Source organism: Amblyraja radiata, chromosome 21 (genome assembly GCF_010909765.2).
Source record: "Amblyraja radiata isolate CabotCenter1 chromosome 21, sAmbRad1.1.pri, whole genome shotgun sequence".
In the NCBI taxonomy this organism is placed as follows: domain Eukaryota; kingdom Metazoa; phylum Chordata; class Chondrichthyes; order Rajiformes; family Rajidae; genus Amblyraja; species Amblyraja radiata.
Genome location: NC_045976.1, coordinates 35,952,579 through 35,975,035, shown reverse-complemented (window position 1 = coordinate 35,975,035; position 22,457 = coordinate 35,952,579). Strand labels below are relative to the sequence as shown.

Below are 22,457 nucleotides of genomic sequence, written 5' to 3'. Positions count from 1 at the left end.
GTTTGTATGCTGTAGTTTTCATTGATTCTCCAGAAAGAAAGGAGATAGGAGAAAACAGTTCATTGTATTTCAGTGAAATTATTTTTTTTGGAGATACCAAATTAATGTAGCAAATAAGCACAGCTACATCATTTCATCACTAGAGGATGCATCTTTAATTTCTCTCCAGTTCCTTTGTTGTCATACTCAACAAATTACCTGTGTTGTGATATATTCAGGACTTGTCAGTGAGTCAGAAATATTCCAATCCAATAGTCCCTTGTGAAGATCCATCAGATGAATGGGTGAATTGACAAAGATTACCTTCTGTTTGTTTTTTCTCACTGCAGAGCAACCAACTTGGGCATTTATAACATGCCATTAACATGATAAAGGATTGCAAGACACATTCTAATGTAACAGACTAAAGTCGTATCCAACTATGACCATCTGGATGAGTAACTAAATAATCAGAAAGTAGTTCTACCTGGTTCTTATGGCAATTCAACTGACTTTTAGTTCAGAAGATGGGTTAAATTGGAGCCACACCCTGCAGCGAGTTAGTTGAATCAAGTTAGAACAGTAAGTTGGCAGTAAGTCTGGCTGCTGCCCCTAAAGCTAGATGGGCAAGAAGCAGAAATAATTTTCCCAAAGCGCTTCTGATTGCTCCCCAATGGTAGCTGCTCAGAATGTTAAAATGTATTTTGTGTGTTTTGTTGCTTTTTATTGGTATGATTGTACGGCAACTCAAATTCCTCATATGTTGCAAAACATACTTGGCTAATAAAGTCATTATGATTATGAAAACCCAGACAGGCCACAGTTTAAGAATATGGGGTAAGCCATTTAGAATGGAGATGAGGAAACACTTTTTCTCACAGAGAGTTGTGAGCCTGTGGAATTCTCTGCCTCAGAGGGCGGTGGAGGCCGGTTCTCTGGATACTTTCAAGAGAGAGCTAGATAGGGCTCTTAAAGATAGCGGAGTCAGGGGATATGGGGAGAAGGCAGGAACGGGGTACTGATTGGGGATGATCAGCCATGATCACATTGAATGGCGGTGCTGGCTCGAAGGGCCGTATGGCCTACTCCTGCACCTATTGTCTATTATCTATTAATCAATGATGTTTACAATTACACATCAGAGGAGTTTTAGAGAGGAGTGCAGCTGGTAGTTGATGAACACAGGGCATCTGTATAAGGAAAATCCAAATTAAAGCTGCATCCAAAAACGAAGTCAGTGCTTCCAGGTAGAAAAACAACACGGGGGAGAGAAATCCTGATCTCTAAGGATTTTTCTGACTGGATATGTAAGCAGTAGTGTACCACTGAGGTCAATGTTAGAGCCTTTATTGTTTGTCAGAGATATAATTGATTTGGATGAGATGTCTGTGGTCTGATAAATATGTTTGCTTACGACAGTAAGGTTGGAGGTGTTGATTACAAAAATAATTGCCTAAGGATAGAGAGGGTTATAGATCAACTTAAAAACTGGGTGGAGCGGAGACAGATGGGATATAATCCAGATAAATATGAATGTGAGGTAATGCATTTTGGGTAATCTAATACTGAACAGACGTTTACAGTAAAGAGCGGGAACCCATGTAGTATTAATGTACAGAGGAACCTTGGGGTGCAAGTGCATAGCTCCCTGTAAATAGAGATAATGGACATGATAGAGAAGAAGGTTTTTAGCTTGCTTGCCTTCATAGGCAGAGGTATCAAGTATAGAAACATAGAAAATAGGTGCAGGAGTAGGCCATTCGGCCCTTCGAGCCTGCACCACCATTCAATATGATCATGGCTGATCATCCAACTCAGTATCCTGTACCTGCTTTCTCTCCATACCCCCTGATCCCTTTAGCCACAAGGGCCACATCTAACTCCCTCTTAAATATAGCCAATGAACTGGCCTAAACTACATTCTGTGGCAGGGAATTCCAGAGATTCACCACTCTCTGTTTATAAAATGTATTTCTCATCTCAGTCCTAAAAGATTTCCCCTTTATCCTTAAACTGTGACCCCTTGTTCTGGACTTCCCCAACATCGGGAACAATCTTCCTGCATCTAGCCTGTCCAACACCTTAAGAATTTTGTAAGTTTCTATAAGATCCCCCCTCAATCTTCTAAATTCTAGCAAGTACAAGCCGAGTCTATACAGTCTTTCTTCATATGAAAGTCCTGACATCCCAGGAATCAGTCTGTTGAACCTTCTCTGTACTCCCTCTATGGCAAGAATGTCCTTCTTGCCATAGAGGTTGAGACATCATGTTGTAGCAGTGTCAGACAGTGATTAGGCCGTATTTGGAATATTGTATGCAGTTCTGGACACCACACTACAGGAAGGTTAAGGTAGCACCAGAAAGAGTGCAGAAGAAATTCACCAGGATGTTACTTGGAACAAAGACCTTCCGTTAAAATCAGATGTTGGATAGGCTGGATTGTTCTTACTGGAGACTGAGGGGTGACTTTATAGAGATGTACTTAATTATGGAGGGTATGGATAGAGTAGATAGGCTTTTTCCCAGGGCAGGGGAGTCTATATCTAGAAGACAAAGGTTGAGGGTGAGAGGGGAAATATTCAGAAGAGATCAGAGGGGTAAGGTTTGGAATGGAACAAACTGCCAGAGGAGGTGATTGAAGCAGGAACAAACAGCAATTAAAAAGCATTTGGACAAGTACATGTATTGGAAATAAATAGAAGGATATGGATCAAATACATGAAAATGGGATTTGCGTGGATAGATATCTCAGTCGACAAAGACGAGTTGGGATCAAGCGTCTGATTCCATGCTGTTATGACTACAAACATGACCCTACGACTTTTATGCTACATTTGAGCGTCAGCTTTAGGACTTTCCCTTTTTGCATTTTTCAGAAACAAACTGATGAGACAAGAGCCAACAACCCAGATGACCTTACCAGCAGGATGGCTGTGTCCCCTGTAAGATTGTTTCTAGTAAATCAATGCAGTTATGTATGAAGAGGCATGATATGAAACAAAAAGAATAAATAACAAGGACCTTTCCTTCTCCAGAAACCCATTTAAGCAATGACAATCGAAAAGTTCTCCTGTCTTCTGTCCTTAATGGTCCTGCTGACACAGAACTCATATTAAACATAGACACGGATGATTTAATAGAATTTCAAAAAAAATCAATTCTTTTTTTTAACAGATGCTGTGACAAAAGAATTCAATGTCCATCAATGCATGGAGCTCTGCTCTGTGAAAGTCTACCCAAGGACAAATTGACAAAGTCTTAAAGGTCAAATGGCCTGGTTTCCCCCTGACAGCAGCCGGGGAGGTTGCTGACTGCTGTGTCCCGATCAAACACGGTTCCACATCACTTCAGCCACTGTCACCGTACACCGCTCACATTTAAAACGTTTTTATGGAAAGGAATGGTAAACGTGAGGCATACAAGTAACCATTTTGAACCATTGGGGCAAGTTAACATTGAAGAAGAAAGTCTCAAACTAAAGGTCGGCACGGTGGCGCAGCGGTAAAGTTGCTGCTTTACAGCGCTGGAGACTTGGGTTCGATTCCAACTACGGGTGCTGTCTGTACGGAGTTTGTACGTTCTCCCCATGATCGCGCGGGTTTTCTCTGAGATCTTCAGTTTCCTCCCACGCTCCAAAGACATACAGGTTTTTAGGTTAATTGACTTGGTGTATGTGTAAATTGTCCCTAGAGTGTAGGATAGTGTTAGTGTGCAGGGATCGGTGGTCGGTGCAGAACCGGTGGGCCAAAGGGCCTGTTTTCGTGCTGTATCTCTAAACTAAACTAACTCTCTTTGAAGGTTTGAGAGAACTGTTGAAAATGTTCTAGTTCGGGGGCAAGGGGGGCATGGGTACACCCCTGCGAACTATAAAATGAGTCAGCGCATCATGCGTTTTCATGAAACGTGAGTACAAGGCTGTACGTCTTCTACAAGGTCAACTGCATGGAGTGCACTCATCAGCTTCTGACTGCATGACAAGCACTCCTGATGGGTAGAACTAATTTGATAATTCTTACAATCTAACCTCATGACTTGCAGCATTAGAATTCTTAGTCTGTGGAGCAGGACCAAGAAGTGAGCGAGCCCAGTGATCCACAACCTTACTGAATGAAAGCCCCACTAGTTTGGTTTGGTCAAATATCCCACCACCAAGAACAAACTGATGACATTATGGGCCAGTCCTTTATGAAGTTGTGCATTCCCAGGAACTGCTAGTAACTCCATAGCGAGGGCAGTGAATGTCCTAAGCATGTTTTTATTTTGTTGGTGCACTTTCTTACTTAATTGACTCTATAATTAAAGCCTCATGGACACTTGTAAACTCTGACACTACCCCCAAGCTCAAGTAAATCACACCCCTTAGATTGGGAACCATAGAGTTTAGTTTAGAGATACAGATTGGAAACAGGCCCTTAGGCCCACTGAGTCCGCACCGACCAGCAATCCGTGTACTCAAGCACTATCCTACACTCTATGGATGATTTTCAATTTTTTTCCAAAGCCGATTAATGTACAAACCTGTACATCTTTGGAGTATGGAAGGAAACCGGAGCACACGGAGAAAACCCATGCAGTCACGGGGAGAACGTATAAAGTCCATACAGACAGCACGCGTGGTCAGATTGAACCCTGGTCTCTGGCACTGTAATGCCACAGTGGCACCCAGACTTATACTTTAATGGGGTTCAAAATCTGTGGATAAAGCGGAATGGCATACTTCGGTAAATCATAGGGCTCAGGGTCACTGTTGCCGAATTTATTTCGGCTGAACCTAAGCTCTTCCTTCCCCATTAGATCATTCTGTTACCACTATGAAGAAAACCACTCTTTTCCCAAGCTTGAATGAGCTTCCATTCTATTCTCGAATTATATTTTATCCATTTTGAAAGAATCCATTTGACAAGCAGTTCCATCACACATCAAAGTGCATTGAGACAGTGGTGACCTTGAACAGTTTGGTGCACTACACCATGTAGTTTTTACTAATAACTGATCACGGTTTGACCGATCAGTGGCATGTTTCCAGATTTTTAACTTAGGTCCCCTGTACATGTGATTCGCAGAAGCAGAGAGCCTCCGAGTCTGTGAGAGATGACAAATTACATGTAGCAATGGTTTTGACATCACATGAAATGGCCCTGAGCAGACAAGGCCAGCAGCTAGTGTGGGCCCTGTGTGCTTAAGCAGACCTGGCCAAGGGGCTGAGATCTGCCTCAATGTTATTTAAATGGCTGACCATTCCTTTGACCATTGAAATCCAAGCTGCTAACCTACTTTCAGTTGGATGCTGCCTTCCAGTTTTCTTAAGAAAGGCCTCAGCCAATCTTACGTCTGCATCGTCTCAAGTATTTTAATTTCAAGGCCAGTATGTTTGCAAGCTTGAACAAGAAGACAATGTCTGACAGATTCTGACAAACAGCAGTGCACCGGAAATCCAACCACTCTGGGCCATACTCACTCGTGGGATGTGTTTGGTGGACTCATTAAACTGATAAATCTGAAATTTGCAGTAGGTCCATGTGTTTGGGCATTTAAAAAATAATGGTAAATATTTTATGTGAAACCTATCTGACAGAGCTATTACAGAGCACTGGGTGTAAAGGTGGAACCTGATAAAGAGAAACATCAAACATCATAAATCAGTTACGTTTGTTTCTTTGCTTTAAATTCTGTTGAAAAATACAGATAGGAAGAAAATGAAATCCATGTAAATTACTTTTGGTATCTGGGTGAAGATAGGGCAATGGCCTTTTGTTCACGTATTAAATGTTCAAAGTATTAGTCCTGTTACTGGTTGAAGGATGGATGGAGTGGGATTTTGTTAAACCGTCCAAAAGTGTTGTTTGAGGTTGTTTACTATTTGCTAATCCAGTTGCTTACATATATTCCCATCTGCACCATTTATCAGCCCTGTAACAGCTTCCTATTTGTGCACCACCCGTAATGTTTTATTGTAGCAATGTAATGTATCCTTTAGAATATCGTCAGTTCTGTGCAGTCGGATCATGCCGGCAGCATCTCATTGTAAGCCATCTAAATTGAGCTGGCCTCCAAGGAAAATTGAATAGATTAAAAGTTTCTATCTGTATGGTGTACAAAACAAGATTTCCCAAGGTTGCCGGCATGATCCGACTACACAGAACTGACGATACTGTAAAGGATAAACACCGTGCATCAGTATAATAGACAAACGTTTTTTAAAGTGTGCATTTCATCCAGTTTTAGACCCCTACTAGTTAGAACGGTGCAGTGGCTTTCTGTCCTGTGGTACTGAACCGTACAAATTAACTTGGATTGTGCTAAGACCTTCCTATTAACTATTCACTATTCTAAACCTGCTGAGTAATTTGGAATTTCAAAGTGGAAGAAATGCAAGAGAAGTTTTGATCGAGGGCAAGATGAAAAATCGGATCCCATGCATATGTCAGTATTTCCTTCACACCTCCATTCCCTCCATCCAATCCATTCACCTGAAGTCTCATCGAACAATTACCATCATCTTCCAGCTCTTCAAACAGTAGCAATTGTCACGGATGTGCCACTTGCCTCCTTGAACTGCTGCTCCTCTTTACACAACCTTTACTGATATTCCATAAATAATGAGTTGGCATATTAAAGAAAAAAAACAGGAGCCCCAGGGAGAGAAATGAGTTAAGAGAATTTACCTAAAATGAAGAGATGAATGTTTTGACATTATACTTGATTAAAATTGTGTATCGCAACATTAATGCCAGAGAAGGTTTCACCATCAATGCTTTATTGATTGTCTCAGTTGCATTTTCCTCATTTCAATCAAGGTATTTTAAGGAATACATTCTCTCGGAGGATTTAGCTTTAAAGGAGCATTGAGCCTGGCAATGGGAGATATAATAAAACATAGAACAGTACAGCACAGGCTCAGGCCCTTCAGCCTACAATCACAGTGTCAACCATGATGCCACTTTAAAATGCACATGTGCCTTCATTTGGTTCATATTCCTCTATTCCCTGTCTGTCTTCGTGTGTCTGTCTAACAGTCTGTTAAATGCCACTGTGACATCTGTTTCCAGTACCACCCCTTGCTGAGTGCTCCAGGCACTCACCGCTTTCTGTCTAAAAACTAAACTTGCCCCGCACATCTCCTTTATACTTTCCCCTCTCACCTTAAAGCTATGCTCCTTGGTATTTAACATTTCCATCTTGGGAAACAGTCTGAAGAAAGATCTCGATCCGAAACGTCAGCCATTCCTTCTCTCCAGAGATGCTGTCTGTCCCGCTGAGTTACTCCAACATTTTGTGTCTATCTTGGGAAACAGACTGATGATCTGTATCTCTCATATAATCTTATATATTTCACACAGAGAGTGGTGAGTCTGTGGAATTCTCTGCCTCAGAGGGCGGTTCTCTGGATACTTTCAAGAGAGAGCTAGATAGGGCTCTTAAAGATAGCGGAGTCAGGGGATATGGGGGAAAGGCAGGAACGGGGTGTGGCGGCTCCTGGTGGCAACCCAAGGGCACAACGAACCATCGGCTCCAGAGGACGGCGTCATGGTGTGGGAGGCGCTAGTCACGGGGTCGGTACCTGAGTTGGTATTTAAGGCCGGGCAACGCCAGTGTCCTGCGAGGAGTAGGGAGCTGTATTGGAGAGAATAAACACATCTAGTGCACACAACTCACGTCCGACTAGTTTCTGGCTGGACTCCTGCGAGTTCCCCGCTACAAGGGTACTGATTGTGGTTGAATGGTGGTGCTGGTTCGAAGGGCCGAATGGCCTACTCCTGCACCTATTTTGTCTTTTGTGTATGAACTGTTGAGATTCATATAGTTAGATCAAAGATCAAAGCAGTTCCTGGTTCCTGGCTATCTGAGATGGAATTCAGCCGTCCTGTCTTTTTTTTCAATATTAACATGTTATTATTGTATGTATATGTTATTATCAATTTCTAATGTACCATTCTATATATCGATCATAATTTAAATTTGTTCTGTGTATCCTGAGTATTTGTGTCCTATGTTCCTGATCCACAGCATTCCCTCAAGGACAAGACACCCATGTAAACATGGATATTCCCCCTGTGTCTGAGCAGATTGTGGAGACTCTCAATGATCTTGCAAAGTCGTTTCAAGAAATGGCTGACCGCTGCTTGTTGGCGCTTCATTTGGAAGTCAGGTAAAGTATCAGAGTTCGCCAACCCAGCAACACTTCCCAGCATCCCCTTCCTTCCTCCTGGTCTCCCACAATCCTGCAGGAGGAGAATACGACTGTCACCCTGACTACAATAAGGTTAAACAGGAAAATTAGAAAGACCTTGCTTTATCTTCATTTTCCACTGCTCAAACACCTTGCCGAAGCCACTCAAGACAAAGCCTCAGCATTTGACACTCAAACATTGCGCTTGGAACTTGCACACAGCCACTCTCGCAATGGCTGCTTCAAAATGGCCGCTCTGCAAGAACAGATCTCCCTTTTATTTGGTTCTAGGAACTGTCCTAATGGCTGTTTTTAAAATCTGCAATTCCCCCTCTTCAGAGCTCCACAATCTCTTGTGAAACCACTGCTTTTCAGGGCTATTCTGTCTCTGAAGTATTTGAATACAATTTGTTGTGCTCAACACAATATAAATGAAATTAACATTTTTAGTTATTGATGTATCCTAGTAATTAATGCCACAAGTCTAAAATCATTTGAACAAGAGATTCTTCTCCACTTCATTTCCGTTTAGCTGAATTATGGACTATGCTCTCTTTTTATTAATTCTTTATTGATTTTTTTTTTTCTTGGTGTCAACGTCTTCCTCATTGGACAGGTTTATTGTCCAAATGGATGTATTGGTGTTTTTTTTAGGGAACGCTTCTAAACACAGCAGAAATAAATCATTCTTCATAAGTTCATAAGTTCTATGAGCAGAATTAGGCCATTCGGCCCATCAAGTCTACTTCACCATTCAATCATGGCTGATCTATCTTTCCCTCTCAACCCCATTCTCATGTCTTCTCCCCATAAACCCTGACACCCTTATCCATTATATCCACATACATATCCATTGACCTGGCCTCCACAGCCGTCTGTGGCAATGAATTCCACAGATTCACCACCCTCTGATTCTTGTCAAATAAGGTCAAAAGTATTGACAAATTAACTGTGGATTGGGTAGTAAAAGGAGAAATTTGTGCAGAGGATAGCTAATATCACACCATAGATTCAAGGTTTCTGAGGCAATCAAGCTATTGATGCTTCATCTGAAGAATTAGATACTTGAAGAATGAGCTTTGGCACTACTGAATGATATTTGCCATCTTTGATTTTTTTAATTATTCTTTTAAATGTACCTTTGTGGTGTTTAAGAATTAGGTTGTGGCCATATTTGATGTAAACATCTGTAGAGGTTAGTAGTAACTCCCATCAAAAGTAACCAAAACAACATTTTTGTGATTTACATGCCTTAAGAAACTGATCTGTGCACCCCACCCACACAGCCAGATATTAGACACATGCCAGCAACATCATTTCAACACTGCCTCGAGAAATAGATCAACTCTGTTGAAGAGATCTCTCTGACAGCCATGAAGTTACATTCAAACTTGAAGAGATCCCCATAAATGGGATTAATTAGTGGAGAGAAGTGGAAATTAGTGTAGAGTGGTAATGACACATGGATCTTACAATGGAAAGCCTCCTCAAGCATCGAGCCAGCCCACTGATCACACCAAGTCCACAAATTCAATGGCAGGAATGGGTCAATTGACCAAAATCCCAAAATACATGCTGGTACTGCCCAACATTGTTTGTTCTGTGCCATTTTGCACACAAAAAGAAAACCAGAGGTAATGGGATCTTTTTCCATTCAATTACTATTAGGAGAACTCCCACTTCATTTTAAATTAAAAGTAAGAAATGCATAGTCAATTGTGAAGTATCAGAAATTTACTTTTCTTCCCTCAATAAATTATGAAGTGCATCGTTTATTCTAAATAAAAATCAAAAGAACGTATAAAGCATATAAGTTTCGAAATTTCGAAACTAGAAAATGCCAATAGCTTCTGAATGATACCTTAAAAATCACCTCCAAGATAGAGGCATTTAGTGAAAGGGACAATGCTGGTACCAGTGTGACATGAGTAGAATAAGGTAGAATGCTGAGAGGAGCAGAGAGTCTCTTTTGTTGGAGGACTTTTTATTATTTTTCCCGAGTCCCCTTGATTAATGTTTTTAATTATTTTTGAGGAGCATCAGTAGCTGTAGGCTGTCACTTTCACCTCCACATTTCCTTTACGTACCACCGCCCATCCCCTGAACTGCCCCAACTACACCATGTCCAAAATATTCTGCACAGGAGGCTTATCATTCTGATGCCAGTGGACATCAGGAGGAAGCAGCCACGCCCCTTCTCCACTGTAGATGTGCATTGTCTGCCCTGTATGTGACGGAATATTGCAGTAATATTCCATATTGCTATGTGAGATTCTGCTCTCAATATAATCTAATTAAATGTGAGCAAAATTGTTTTTTTTTAACTCTTTCGTTAATAGAACCATTTGCCATCCTACATGCTGCCATAGTGTAGATAAGCTTTCTCCTTTAAGTCAGCCACTATGCAATAATTAACAAATTGTGTTCTAAGCCATGTGCAAACCTCTTTTTAATTAAGACAATGCTGGGAGCTGGTGATGAAAACCAAACATCCGTGAGAATTTTACATCATTCCATGCACATAATTCCAGATTAGTTTTCTTTTTGAACAATTGAGCAGTTTGGAGCTTCATTCCAGCTCTGGAGACCTTACATTAACCTCCCTTGTTTCCTCAGAGTTCACTGCTTTCACTACCTAATCCCACTGGCTAAGCAAGGCAACTATGCCATTGTTGCAAATGCAGAGAGCATGGATTATGACCCTCTGGTGGTGCGACTGAACAAAGACATCAGTGCCATTGAAGAAGCCATGAGTGGCAGCTTGCAGCAACACAAATTCCAATACATTTTTGAAGGTAAATGAGTTGAAACTTAATCAATATGACTGCATGCAATTGCGATGAGATTTGTTTCAGATCATTGATTTTCAGCCATTAATACACAGAGAAATCAATTGTTGAAATCACTGTAGGATTCAGAAAAGATTTATTGGCATCAGATGACAAACTATACTCCCATTACTGAATTACAATCATGTACAAATACACTGACAGACAAGCATAAGTATGAACTGAATTGATGCAGTGTCTCCCAGATGGTTGCACATCTAATAACACATTTGCATTGTCTATCTTTACCTCCCTGACAATTTATGAATATCCTTTAAGATAAAGTTTGGAAGCTGTTACATTCTGAAAACAATATCTAACACTGTCAGGTGCATGTTTTTAAGGACAAGGACATTATCATTGTGCAAAATAGAATTTCATATGGAGCTGTAGAAAGATTACCACTATGAATAACGGGAAGTAGAAGATTCTGCATTGAATATGTGTGAATGAATATACCTTGGACATAATGTTTTTCACATTCCCTCAACGCCACGAAGTGTTTACGCCTCATGAATACGTTTTTTGAAGTCGAGTCACTGTTGGAATGTAGGAGCGTGGTAGAAAATTTGAGAATAATGATTACCTACTTTAAATTGTGCTCATTTTGAAATAAATATTCTGTTGCGCTTTGCCATCCTTCCTTGGAGAGTAGGACCCCATAACACTGCTGCTTGACCTTCACCAGCCCTTTCATTCTGGATCGTTGAGCTACCATCCTGCACTGTTTCTCAGCATAGCTCTAACAATGAATGCCTGCTGTGCCTTGCCTGGCCTCTCAGGTTATTCAAATAAATTAATCCCTCAATTTCTGTCTGGATCAATACCACAGCAGTTGATGGTCTGGAGACTTGCACTGATTCATGTGTAGAAACACAACAAATATCTAGAATGTTTAAGTTGCTACCTTTAGGAGAGAAAAGCCAGGAAAATAAAATGTAAAATAAAATTCTGTGGTATGTTTTTATATTGTCTTTCTGCGCAGATCAGATTTATATCATACTAGACCAAGGGGGACCCGTTGGGTCCCGTCCCCTCAACGTGCGGTTGCGGGGGGGGGGGGAGACGGCCTTCGGTGTCACACACACACACACACACACTAACCACTCTCCACACACACTAACCCCCCCCCCCCCCCTCTTGATATTATATTAATATTTTTCATTCGCTCTTTTTACCCCATCCCCCGCCCTATCCACTCACGCACAACCCTCAACTGCGCACGTGCGGCTAGAGGGGTGGGGGTTTGAGGGGGAGGGGGTCGAGAGGGAGGAAAGGGGTAGAGATTGAGGGGTGGGAGTCGCGGCGTCACAGGGGAGGGCTGGATCCCGAACGCAATACTCCCTCACTCACCCTTAGGTCCCAATATTCACCACTCCCTAGAGAGGGAGGAGGGCAGAGAAAGAGGGGGGCACAGAGAGGGAGGGAGGGGCAGAGAGGAAGGGGGGGCAGAGAGGAAGATGGGGCAGAGAGGAAGGGTCCCCCCCTCCCCCTCTCCTCCTTCTTCCCATCTCCACCCCTCTTCCTCTCCCCCCCTCCCTCCACCCACCCTCTCTCACCCCCCCCCCCTTCTCTCTCTTTCTCTGCCCCGGGGAATGGATAGAAAGGGAGGGGGAGAGGGTAGAGCCGGGCGGTAGCAGCCATTATGGTCGCGCGGGAGACGCGATGAGATGGTGGCCAGCAAGAGGCGACAAAATGAGTGAGTGAGGGGGAAGGATTTTATTAAAAATGTGTACAGACAAATGACTAAATTTAATGAGGAGTGGATGTGCGAATGTAAAAGTAAAATCGCTAGCGAAATGGTAAAAATCTCGGCGTTTTTGCGTCTGGTTTTGGTGGAGTAACGAATCAAAGGCAAAATAAAATGATATACACACACATACACACACACACACACACACACACACACACACACACACACACACACACACAGTTTTACAAGTATACAGATAGATTTGTCACCCTCATTTATTTGAATTTGTCATTGATGTAGAGCTGGAGTCAGAGCTCATCCTGTCATCAATTTTATCTTTACAAACTCATCCGTTTATTTTACAAAGTTACTAGATTATCCCACAAAAATACATTACCAGATGACAGAACCACTTAGGGGCAGCATCAGGGTCATCAGAAAGAAATCAGAGATAACTAGAATGGTTCCAGGACTCACTGTAGATCAGGAAGTTTAGAGAAGCACATTAAAAGCTTATACTCCTCAGAAAGGCAATAATAGAATTTATGGAGGAGAAAGATTGGGACAGGTGTGATTCTTTAAATTCAGGAGGAAATTTCCAAGTGGAATGCAGAACATGTTATTACCAAATCAAGGAAAATTAACCAAGTGCCCATATAGAAATAGACTCAAAAAGCTAGTGAAACTGAGACTGAAGAGTCTCGACTTGAAACGTCACCCATTCCTTCTCTCCCGAATTGCTGCCTGTCCCTCTGAGTTACTCCAGTTTTTTGTGTCTATCTTCAGTTTAAACCAGCATCTGCAGTTCCTTCCTGCCCATACAGAAATGTTGGGAACTCTCAAATATATGAATTGGCTTTTCATGATTAAAGGCGGTAGCCTTGCAGACTGAGCCACTCTGCGCAGTGACCCCACTGTGATTCCATACGTAGAATCATTAGTGTGAATGATTGCAAAGATGTCAATTTTTAAAATTTGGATACAGTGCATTTTTGGATTACAGAAAGGAAAAATCAGCAAGAGTCACTGCATGCGCTTGTCTGCAATGAAATTCAGAGTGAGGAGATATAAAGGGAATGATTGGATTATTATAGAAGCGTGTGAGGCATGTGTTAGGTGGATCACTGATTGTGGGAAAGAAGGTAGACCATTACTGCAGGTTTCAACAAGAAGCCAAAGAAATACATCTCTGTTCCCTGAGTTAGTTGCTTCATGCATAGAAACTGGTTAATAATAAATCCAGGCGTTAATATTGACACCATCTACCATTGACATCCACCACCATTGATCATGTTTGAACAAATTAAATCATATGAATAGGATATCCGCCTGCATTGTATTGAATTGAAGATAGACATGACTTGTGCAGGAAAGGAGGAATGAAAACATTATTTTTTAATTAGAGTTTCAGTTTAGTTTATTGTCCCGTGTACCGAGGTACAGTGAAAAGCTTTTGTTGCATGCTGTCAATTCCATATAGAGAGATATAGAGGTATATCCATATAGAGAGGTACAGGTAGCATTACGGTTTGCATGGTGGTGTTGAAAAGATATGGTACCCTTTCAAAGATTTATGCCTTGACATCAACAGCCATGCATGGCTCTGCAGATCTTAACAAAATAAAATATCTTTATTTTTCCTGCATATTTCAGTAGTTTTTGAACATTGATTATATCCCACCATTTAACGGGAGAATTGAATGATTGTATCAATGTTAATTTTAGAAAATATTTAACTTTTGTTTCTGCTTTGAACCTAGGCTTGGGTCACCTAATTTCCTGCATTTTGATCAACGGTGCACAGTATTTCAAGAGGATCAGTGAATCAGGGATCAAGAAAATGTGTAGGAACATTTTTGTGCTGCAGCAGAACCTGACCAACATCACCATGTCTCGAGAGGCAGACTTAGACTTTGCAAGGTTAGTAAAGGAGAGGCTGGTAACTACTTTGTGAAGCAGAACAATGTAAGGAAAGTATAAGGTACTCAAAAATACTGGAGAAACTCAGCGGGTGCAGCAGCATCTATGGAGCGAACTAAATAAGCAACGTTTCGGGCCGAAACCCTTCTTCAGACTGATAGGGAGTGGCGGGGAGAAGGAAGGAAAAAGGAGGAGGAGGAGCCCAAGGGCTGAGGAAAGGGAGGAGACAGCAAGAGCTAACAACATTGGGAGAATTCAATGTTCATGCCCGCAGGATGCAGACTCCCCAAGCGGAATATGAGGTGCTGTTCCTCCAATTTCCGGTGTTGCTCACTCTGGCCATGGAGGAGACCCAGGACAGAGAGGTCGGACGGGGAATGGGAGGGGGAGTTGAAATGCTGAGCCACCGGGAGGTCAGGTAGGTTCTTGCGGACCGAGCGGAGCTGTTCGACGAAACGATCGCCCAGCCTCCGCTTAGTCTCACCGATGTAGATCAGCTGACATCTAGAGCAGCGGATGCAATAGATGAGGTTGGAGGAGATACAGGTGAACCTCTGTCGCACCTGGAACGACTGCTTGGGTCCTAGAATGGAGTCGAGGGGGAAGGTAAAGGGACAGGTGTTGCATCTCTTGCGGTTACGGGGAGGAGGTGGTACGGGAGGGAAGGGAAGAATTGACAAGGGAGTTACGGAGGGAGCGGTCTTTGCGGAAGGCAGACATGGGGGGAGATGGGAAGATGTGGCGAGTGGTGGGGTCACGTTGGAGGTGGCAAAACTGACGGAGGAAAGTATATGTTATTTTCCACCCTGCATTGTCAGATGCCATTCGGTAGGAAAAGAATATAAATGGCAACTGTCTGCGATGCCAAGTGGAGCTACTAAACACATGCAAAGACATTCAGCAGAATGTTAACATAATGCAGTTATAAGCCAGTCCTTTAATCACAGAAATAGAAAGCCTACAATTAGGGGCCATTAACACAACTTCTAATAAATCTAACAATGAGTTCAGTAAACACTTCTTCAATCAGAGAATGGTGAATAATGTGGAACTTGCTGCTCCATAGAATTCACATTTGTGGAAATTGATGTAATAGGGTGGAAAATTAATTCATGGAATGCATTTGGATCACTTTTCTAAATCTATATGTTGAGAAAACCTACTATGGGGGAATAATACTGGTTTAGATCTGTCTTGTGGAATGTGAAAGGGTTGATTAATATATTGATCAACAGCGTATTGTGACAGCAGAAATAACAGAGCAGACACGAAGGGATATTGTTACATTTTATCTCAACAGCTAATTATTCAACACCAAATATTGGATTCATCAAAAACTCCCATTGGAAATCCCCAAAGTAACTAGCCCTCCCTGATAACCAGACGGTCAATTTATTAATTTGCATGTTATCCTTAAATTGGGGTCCAGACATCTTAATTTGCCCAATTGTAAACAGGTGGCTCAATGGACCACTGACAAAGAATCAATTGAACAATTATTAATTTCTAGGAATGTGGACATTGTTGGCAAGGCAGGTCTTTATTGTCCATTCCAAATGTTGTAGCGGGGACACACAGGAGTCCAGAAAATAATTAGTCGGAAGCACAGAGTTGTGTGATCGAACGTATTTATTACTATTTCAGTGCTCCCTACTCCAACAACGTGCACAGGCGTTACCCGACCTTAAATACCCAGGGTCAGACCCCGTGACCCGATGCCTCCCACTCCGAGACGCTCAACCCCTCCCTCCTGAGCCGAGGGTTCGCTATGCCCATGGCTAGCCACCAGGTGCCGCCGCAATGTTGCCATAGTGTGCCACCGTCTTGAACTGCTACAGTCCATTTTACACAAATTGCTTTGGGCAAGGAGTTCCAGGATATAGACCCAGCAACAATTAAATAGCAGTGATAAAAATATTATTTGGTACATATCAGCACATATTTTCATGTTATCTGGGTCTTTCGGCAAACATGCACAGACTGCTGCATAATTGAGGAAGAAACAAAGTGCTGGAGAAACTCAGGCAGCAACTACGGCGAGAATGGACAGACATCTGTCCATTCCCTCCACAGATTCGGCCTGACCAACTGAGTTCCTCCAGCACTCTTTTAGGCTCCAGAATCCAGGATCTGCTGTTTCTTGTGTCTATGTCTTCATTGAGGAGTTGTGAATGGAATTAAACAGTGTTCAATCTTCAGCAAAAATCCTCATCTCTGACCTTAGGAGAGGGAAGATCATTGCTTCAGGGCAATGTCCTTGATTTCTATTATCCTATTAGGGAGGTGCCTTCTATTAAGGAGGTACCGTTGAAGTCTTGCAGGCTGACCTCTCCCGTACTGAGCCAAGCGCCAGCTCTCAAACTCCTCTACCCCTTCCACAGAAAAACACCAGGCCACCATCTCCCAGACTGTTTCTGAACTCATCGCCTCTGGCAAGCTCCCATTCCACATCCTCTAACCTCATTGTTCCCTAAACCCAAAGTACCCATTTTTATCTCCTTCGCAAAATCTGCAAATAAAACATCCCTGACAGACACATTGTTTCTGTCTGCTCCTGCCTCACTAAACTCATCTCCAAATACCTCGATTCCATCTTGTCCCCTCTTTGCCCAGTCCCTTCCTACCTACATCTGAGGCACCTCACATGCCCTTCAACACTTCAATAACTATCAATGCCTCATCTTTACCATGGATGTCCGGTCCCCTTATATTTCTGTTCCCTACCAAGAAGGTCTCAGGGTCTTCCAGATCTTCTTTGAACAAACACCCAATCAGTTCCCTTCTTCTAACATTCTACTCCACCTGGCAGTATTTGGCCTCACCCTCAGCAACTTCTTTTTTAGACTCCTTTCACCTTCTTCAAGTAAAAGGTGTAGCCATGGGCACGTGCATGGGCCCCAGCTATGCCTGTCTTTTTGGTTACGTCAAACAGCCTTTTGCCCCTGTCCCACTTAGGAAACCTGAACGGAAACCTCTGGAGACTTTGCGCCCCACCCAAGGTTTCCGTGCGGTTCCTGGAGGTTGCAGGTGGTTGCCAGAGGTTGCAGGTAGTGGAAGCAGGTAGGGAGACTGACAAAAACCTCCGGGAACCGCACGGAAACCTTGGGTGGGGCGCAAAGTCTCCAGAGGTTTCCGTTCAGGTTTCCTAAGTGGGACAGGGGCATTAGTTCCGAACCTACACTGGCACCATTCCCCTCTTTCTCTGCTGCATTGATGACTGCATCGGGGCTGCCTCCTACACCCCTCATTGATTTCATCAACTTTACCACTAATTTCCACCCTACCATCAAAATTCACATGGACAACCTCTGACACCTCCCTCCCCTTTCTCAATCTCGTTTCCCCATCTCAGGAGATAGATTATCGACTGATGTTAAACTATAAACCCACCAATTCCCACAGATAGTCCAGATAACTGCCTCCCACCCTGCCTTTTGCAAAGATGCCATCCCCCTACAACTATCAATAGCTAGGCTTTGTCCCGCCCCATCCTCTCTTCCAGATTTCTCCCCTCGACTACAGTCATTCTGAAGCAGCCCCTCTCAGAAAGCAACGTTAATGATTTATATCCTTTCAGGACTTACTTTAAATGTAAATAAGTGAACATTGTTAGCCCCATTGTTTCTTTCACAACAAATCCCAACCCAATTTGTCTCTCCCTGCATCGTGTTTTCATGATTGCAGCGATAAAGTGAATAATGGAAATAATTTATATTCTTGCTGGTAAGTTCTACTGATGGGAATCTGAATGATGAGTAACATTTCCTTACTGATTTAATTGGCACACTCGTCCATTTCTCCCGAATAACCAGTCAGATGTATCAACTGCATTAAAAAAAAGGATCATTAAACCTGAGTTTTTTTTTCCCCAAAATGTGTACATCAAAATACAGGCAAAATGGCGGTTTTAATTATTCATTATTGCAGGTTATGTTGATGAGTTTGTGCTGTCCCTGCTTTAAAGGCATTATGCTGATGTGTAAAAATGAAATTTGCATTCTGTGTAAGGTATTTGAACTATGAAACTTTATTCATCCGAGGAAAATTATTTGCAAAACAACCCAGTAAATTTGTCTAATTTATTTGCAATGCGGATATATTCCATTCAGTGCTGTGACCTGAATTATAAGCATATATAGCTGCTCTTTTACCCACATATAAATATGCTGGACTTGATGCTGGATATATTGTAAAATATCATCAGTCAATGTCTTCACATATTATGGTTCTTAATACATCGGAATATTTCTCGCAACCCTTAAGGCTTATCTATATTTTACAGTTTAAGAAAAATCGAATCATTCCTTGTAATGAAAACTAAACTATAGGTTATTCTTTTAATGATGCAATGAAAGATAGCATCGATATCAGCGTCCATATTAAGTATTAATCAACTCGTGAACATACCATTAAATTTAAGGCAGCTGAGTTTGGATTTTATGATGCTGGAGGTTCTTGTTTATGCTATGATCATAGAATTTTTAAATATAAAAGCAGGCGATTCAGATCCTCGATCCTGAGACAGTGCTTTGAAACGGATGTCCAAATAAACCTACCTCTGTGCACTTTCATCAGGGGGCTGCAGTCTTTTTACCGTTCAGTTAAAGTTGCCAGGCTTTTGGGTCAGCATTGTAGTTTACTTTCCATGGAAACTGGATTTCAGCTTGTTTGCTATTAGGAACATTGAAACAACAAACTAACCATTTCAACTGAGTGCCTTTGTGAATAATTGCCAGGCAGGTAGGCAGCTTATCTCTATCACCTGTATCTTTGCCTTACACATACAACAATCATATTTTGACCCTTGAATGACAACATGACAATTAATAAACACTGCCCTTCAAGTATAAGGATTGTAAATTCAACACTACCCTGTACAAGTGCTAGTAAAATAAATTAATTAATTGTCACCGTTCCAAAAGGAAAGTATTGCTCTTGTGGGTACACAAAAATGCTGGAGAAACTCAGCGGGTGCAGCAGCATCTATGGAGCGAAGGAAATAGGCGACATTTCGGGCCGAAACCCTTCTTCAGACTGATGGGGGGTGGGGGGGAGAAGGAAGGAAAAAGGGAGGAGGAGGAGCCCGAGGGCGGGGGGATGGGAGGAGACAGCTCGAGGGTTAAGGAAGGGGCCCTCTGTGATCACAACATTGCTCTTGTGGTGTTGGTTGGCACTACCCTTATCGAGGGCCCCACAATAATATGTGTAAGAAGGAACTGTAGATGCTGGTTTAAACCGAAGAAGGGTCTCGACCCGAAACATCAGTCATTCCTTCTCTCCAGAGATGCTGCCTGTCCCACTGAGTTACTCCAGCTTTTTGTGTCTAGCCCCAGATTAATTAATCTTCCGTCTAAACTACGTTTGGGAAATCTATATATGGATTGCTACATCTGCCCATATAACATAGTCATTGCATAGTCATTAATTATATAACAGTTTTCTTGGACATATTTAAATAAAAGTATTTTTTTCTTCAAAGCCTTTTTAATAGTCATTTATGCAGATCAAGATCTGCAAAACAGTATCAATTCACTGATCATTGATCTGAGACTGGTATTTGGTGGTTGCAATGCACAATGACACATCTTTGTTGTATCAATCTGATATGTCACTGAAAATAAAAAAGTGACAAAAGAGCTCTGCACATTACAGCTCCCACGAATGCACGGAGTTCTTCTTCCTTGACTGCTGATTTGTAATAACAAAAGGGAATGTCTGACCTCAAGTTAAAACAATTCTGTGCAAAGTTTTACAAGTTCCCAGAGAGTCAATGGGTTGATGTGTTTTAAGAGGTGACTTTGCCCCACATTGCATATACACCGCATCTGATGCAGATTTGAAGTGGTGTGAAATGGCCTCCTGAGTAGGAGACAGGTGTCAATTTGAACAGTGAAAGTGTATTATGCCCCTGTCCCACTTAGGAAACCTGAACGGAAACCTCTGGAGACTTTGCGCCCCACCCAAGGTTTCCGTGCGGTTCCCGGATGTTTTTGTCAGTCTCCCTACCTGCTTCCACTACCTGCAACCTCCTGCAACCTCCGGGAACCGCACGGAAACCTTGGGTGGGGCGCAAAGTCTCCAGAGGTTTCCGTTCTGGTTTCCTAAGTGGGACAGGGGCATTAGGATGTCAGATTCTGTTCTGAGTCGCATTGCCTCTCTTTGCTTACTGCAGTTTGAGGGATGCATCTTTGCAAAAACAAAATTAGCAATACTTAGCAGGTTAGGCAGCATCTGTGGAAAGAGAAACAAGGTTGATATTTCAAGTCCAATTCATCAGACGAAGGATCTCACACCTAAATCATTCTGATTCTCTTTCCATGATTGCTCCATGACCTGCTAAGTGTCGCCAGCTAATATTATAGTTTTTATTTCAGATTTCCTGCAGCTACAGTTTTGTTTTTGATTTTCATATGTATCTTTTGCTCTTTTGGTGGACAAAATTTTTTAAGGCACTAATTATAGCAATGTTACAAAATTTTGAGATTTTAAAAATCAAGTCTGCAATTTATCCCATCAGATAAAGCATAAAAATAAGTTTAATTTGACACCTAATTCACTTTCATATCTCAAGTATTAAAAATGTTATGGCCATTTTCATACTCGGAAATTAGCATCTTGTTCCCCATTGATTTTCTATGGACATAACAAAAAAGCTGTGATCGTGAACAGTCAAAAGCCCATAACTTTCTTAAAAATTAAGAGAACTGAATGAAATTTTCAGTTATCATAGATTGAAGCATTCTGAAACAAATATAAAATAATCTTACTTGGATGACCTGAAATTAAAGCATATAATTAGTTAGTTACCTAATTGTAGCTAATTTCAGACTTCAATTACTAGATCTAAACATCTATCCATTTCTTAATAAATGATTAACATTTTTAAATAGCCTAAATTTCCAAATAATATTCACAAATAATTCACAATAAAACATGATTTTTAAATCTCATTTACATTAATTTATAGGCCAAATGGAAGGAATTTAGTGTTCAATTGCTGTAAGTAAATGCCCATATAAATCAGCTTTCCAGTGGGTCCCTGTGAACGCGCTGGTTTAGAACGTTCACATTGCGGTAGATTTGTGCCCCAAATGCCCAGAAAAATACTGCGGGATATAATGGGCCCAAAATGAGCTACTCGCAATATTAAACTTTGTATAAAGGGATCTTTAGAAGCCCTTTTTAATGTAAAAATATACAGCATAACGTCAGTTATTTGCTTTATGAGACCCTGCGGTTGCTGGCGGTCGCGGGTTTAGAGATTGATTTTTAAACTACTATAACTATTTTACGAGGCCTTTAAAACTAATAATAGCTTTTGCGACGGGGTCTTCCAGCGATTTTTCGTTAATAATTAACTAGGCTGAACATCTTCGATTTGAACAGCCTAGAGAAAATCGCGTTTTAAACCTGCCCCCCTCTAAACGGCGCCAAAATCGCGCACACCCGCAGCGACAGATTTTCCACGACGCTTCAGGTAGGCTTTGCAACATACCTACTAATTAGTAAGAAGCAAAGGAGTTTTCTTGGTATCCTGGTTAATATTCATTTTTTAAAAGGCTCCTCAAAGAGATTTATGAAGATATATTTTACTAGCGTTTGTGAAAAATTGCTGACAATAAACTGGCTGAAACATATCTCTTCAGTTCCCTTCAAAACTATTTCATGGTGGTGAATCATTCACAGTGGTTTGGATTGCATGGAGAGTGCTACATCAGTCCTTATTTTATTTCTGTATAGAAGCATGCATCCTGGAATGGTCATACAACTCACCAGTTTTCTATCATTTTTGCAAAGCATTCACATTAACATTTCCTTTGTTAGAATGGGGGATAGACAAGGACAAATGAGAGATAAGAAAATAGAT

General features: G+C 41.7%; 1 protein-coding gene across 2 annotated transcripts in view; it reads left to right on the top strand.

Moving 5' to 3' along the window:
• The window catches only part of exoc4 (exocyst complex component 4), a 402,169-nt gene that overhangs the window by 374,097 nt on the left and 5,615 nt on the right, over window positions 1-22,457 (top strand). For both annotated transcript variants that reach the window (XM_033040092.1, XM_033040093.1), the window contains exons 14-16: window positions 7,987-8,128; window positions 10,766-10,944; window positions 14,431-14,590. In XM_033040092.1, the coding sequence (XP_032895983.1) occupies window positions 7,987-8,128; window positions 10,766-10,944; window positions 14,431-14,590 (481 nt within the window). The remainder of the gene's footprint in view (window positions 1-7,986; window positions 8,129-10,765; window positions 10,945-14,430; window positions 14,591-22,457) is intronic.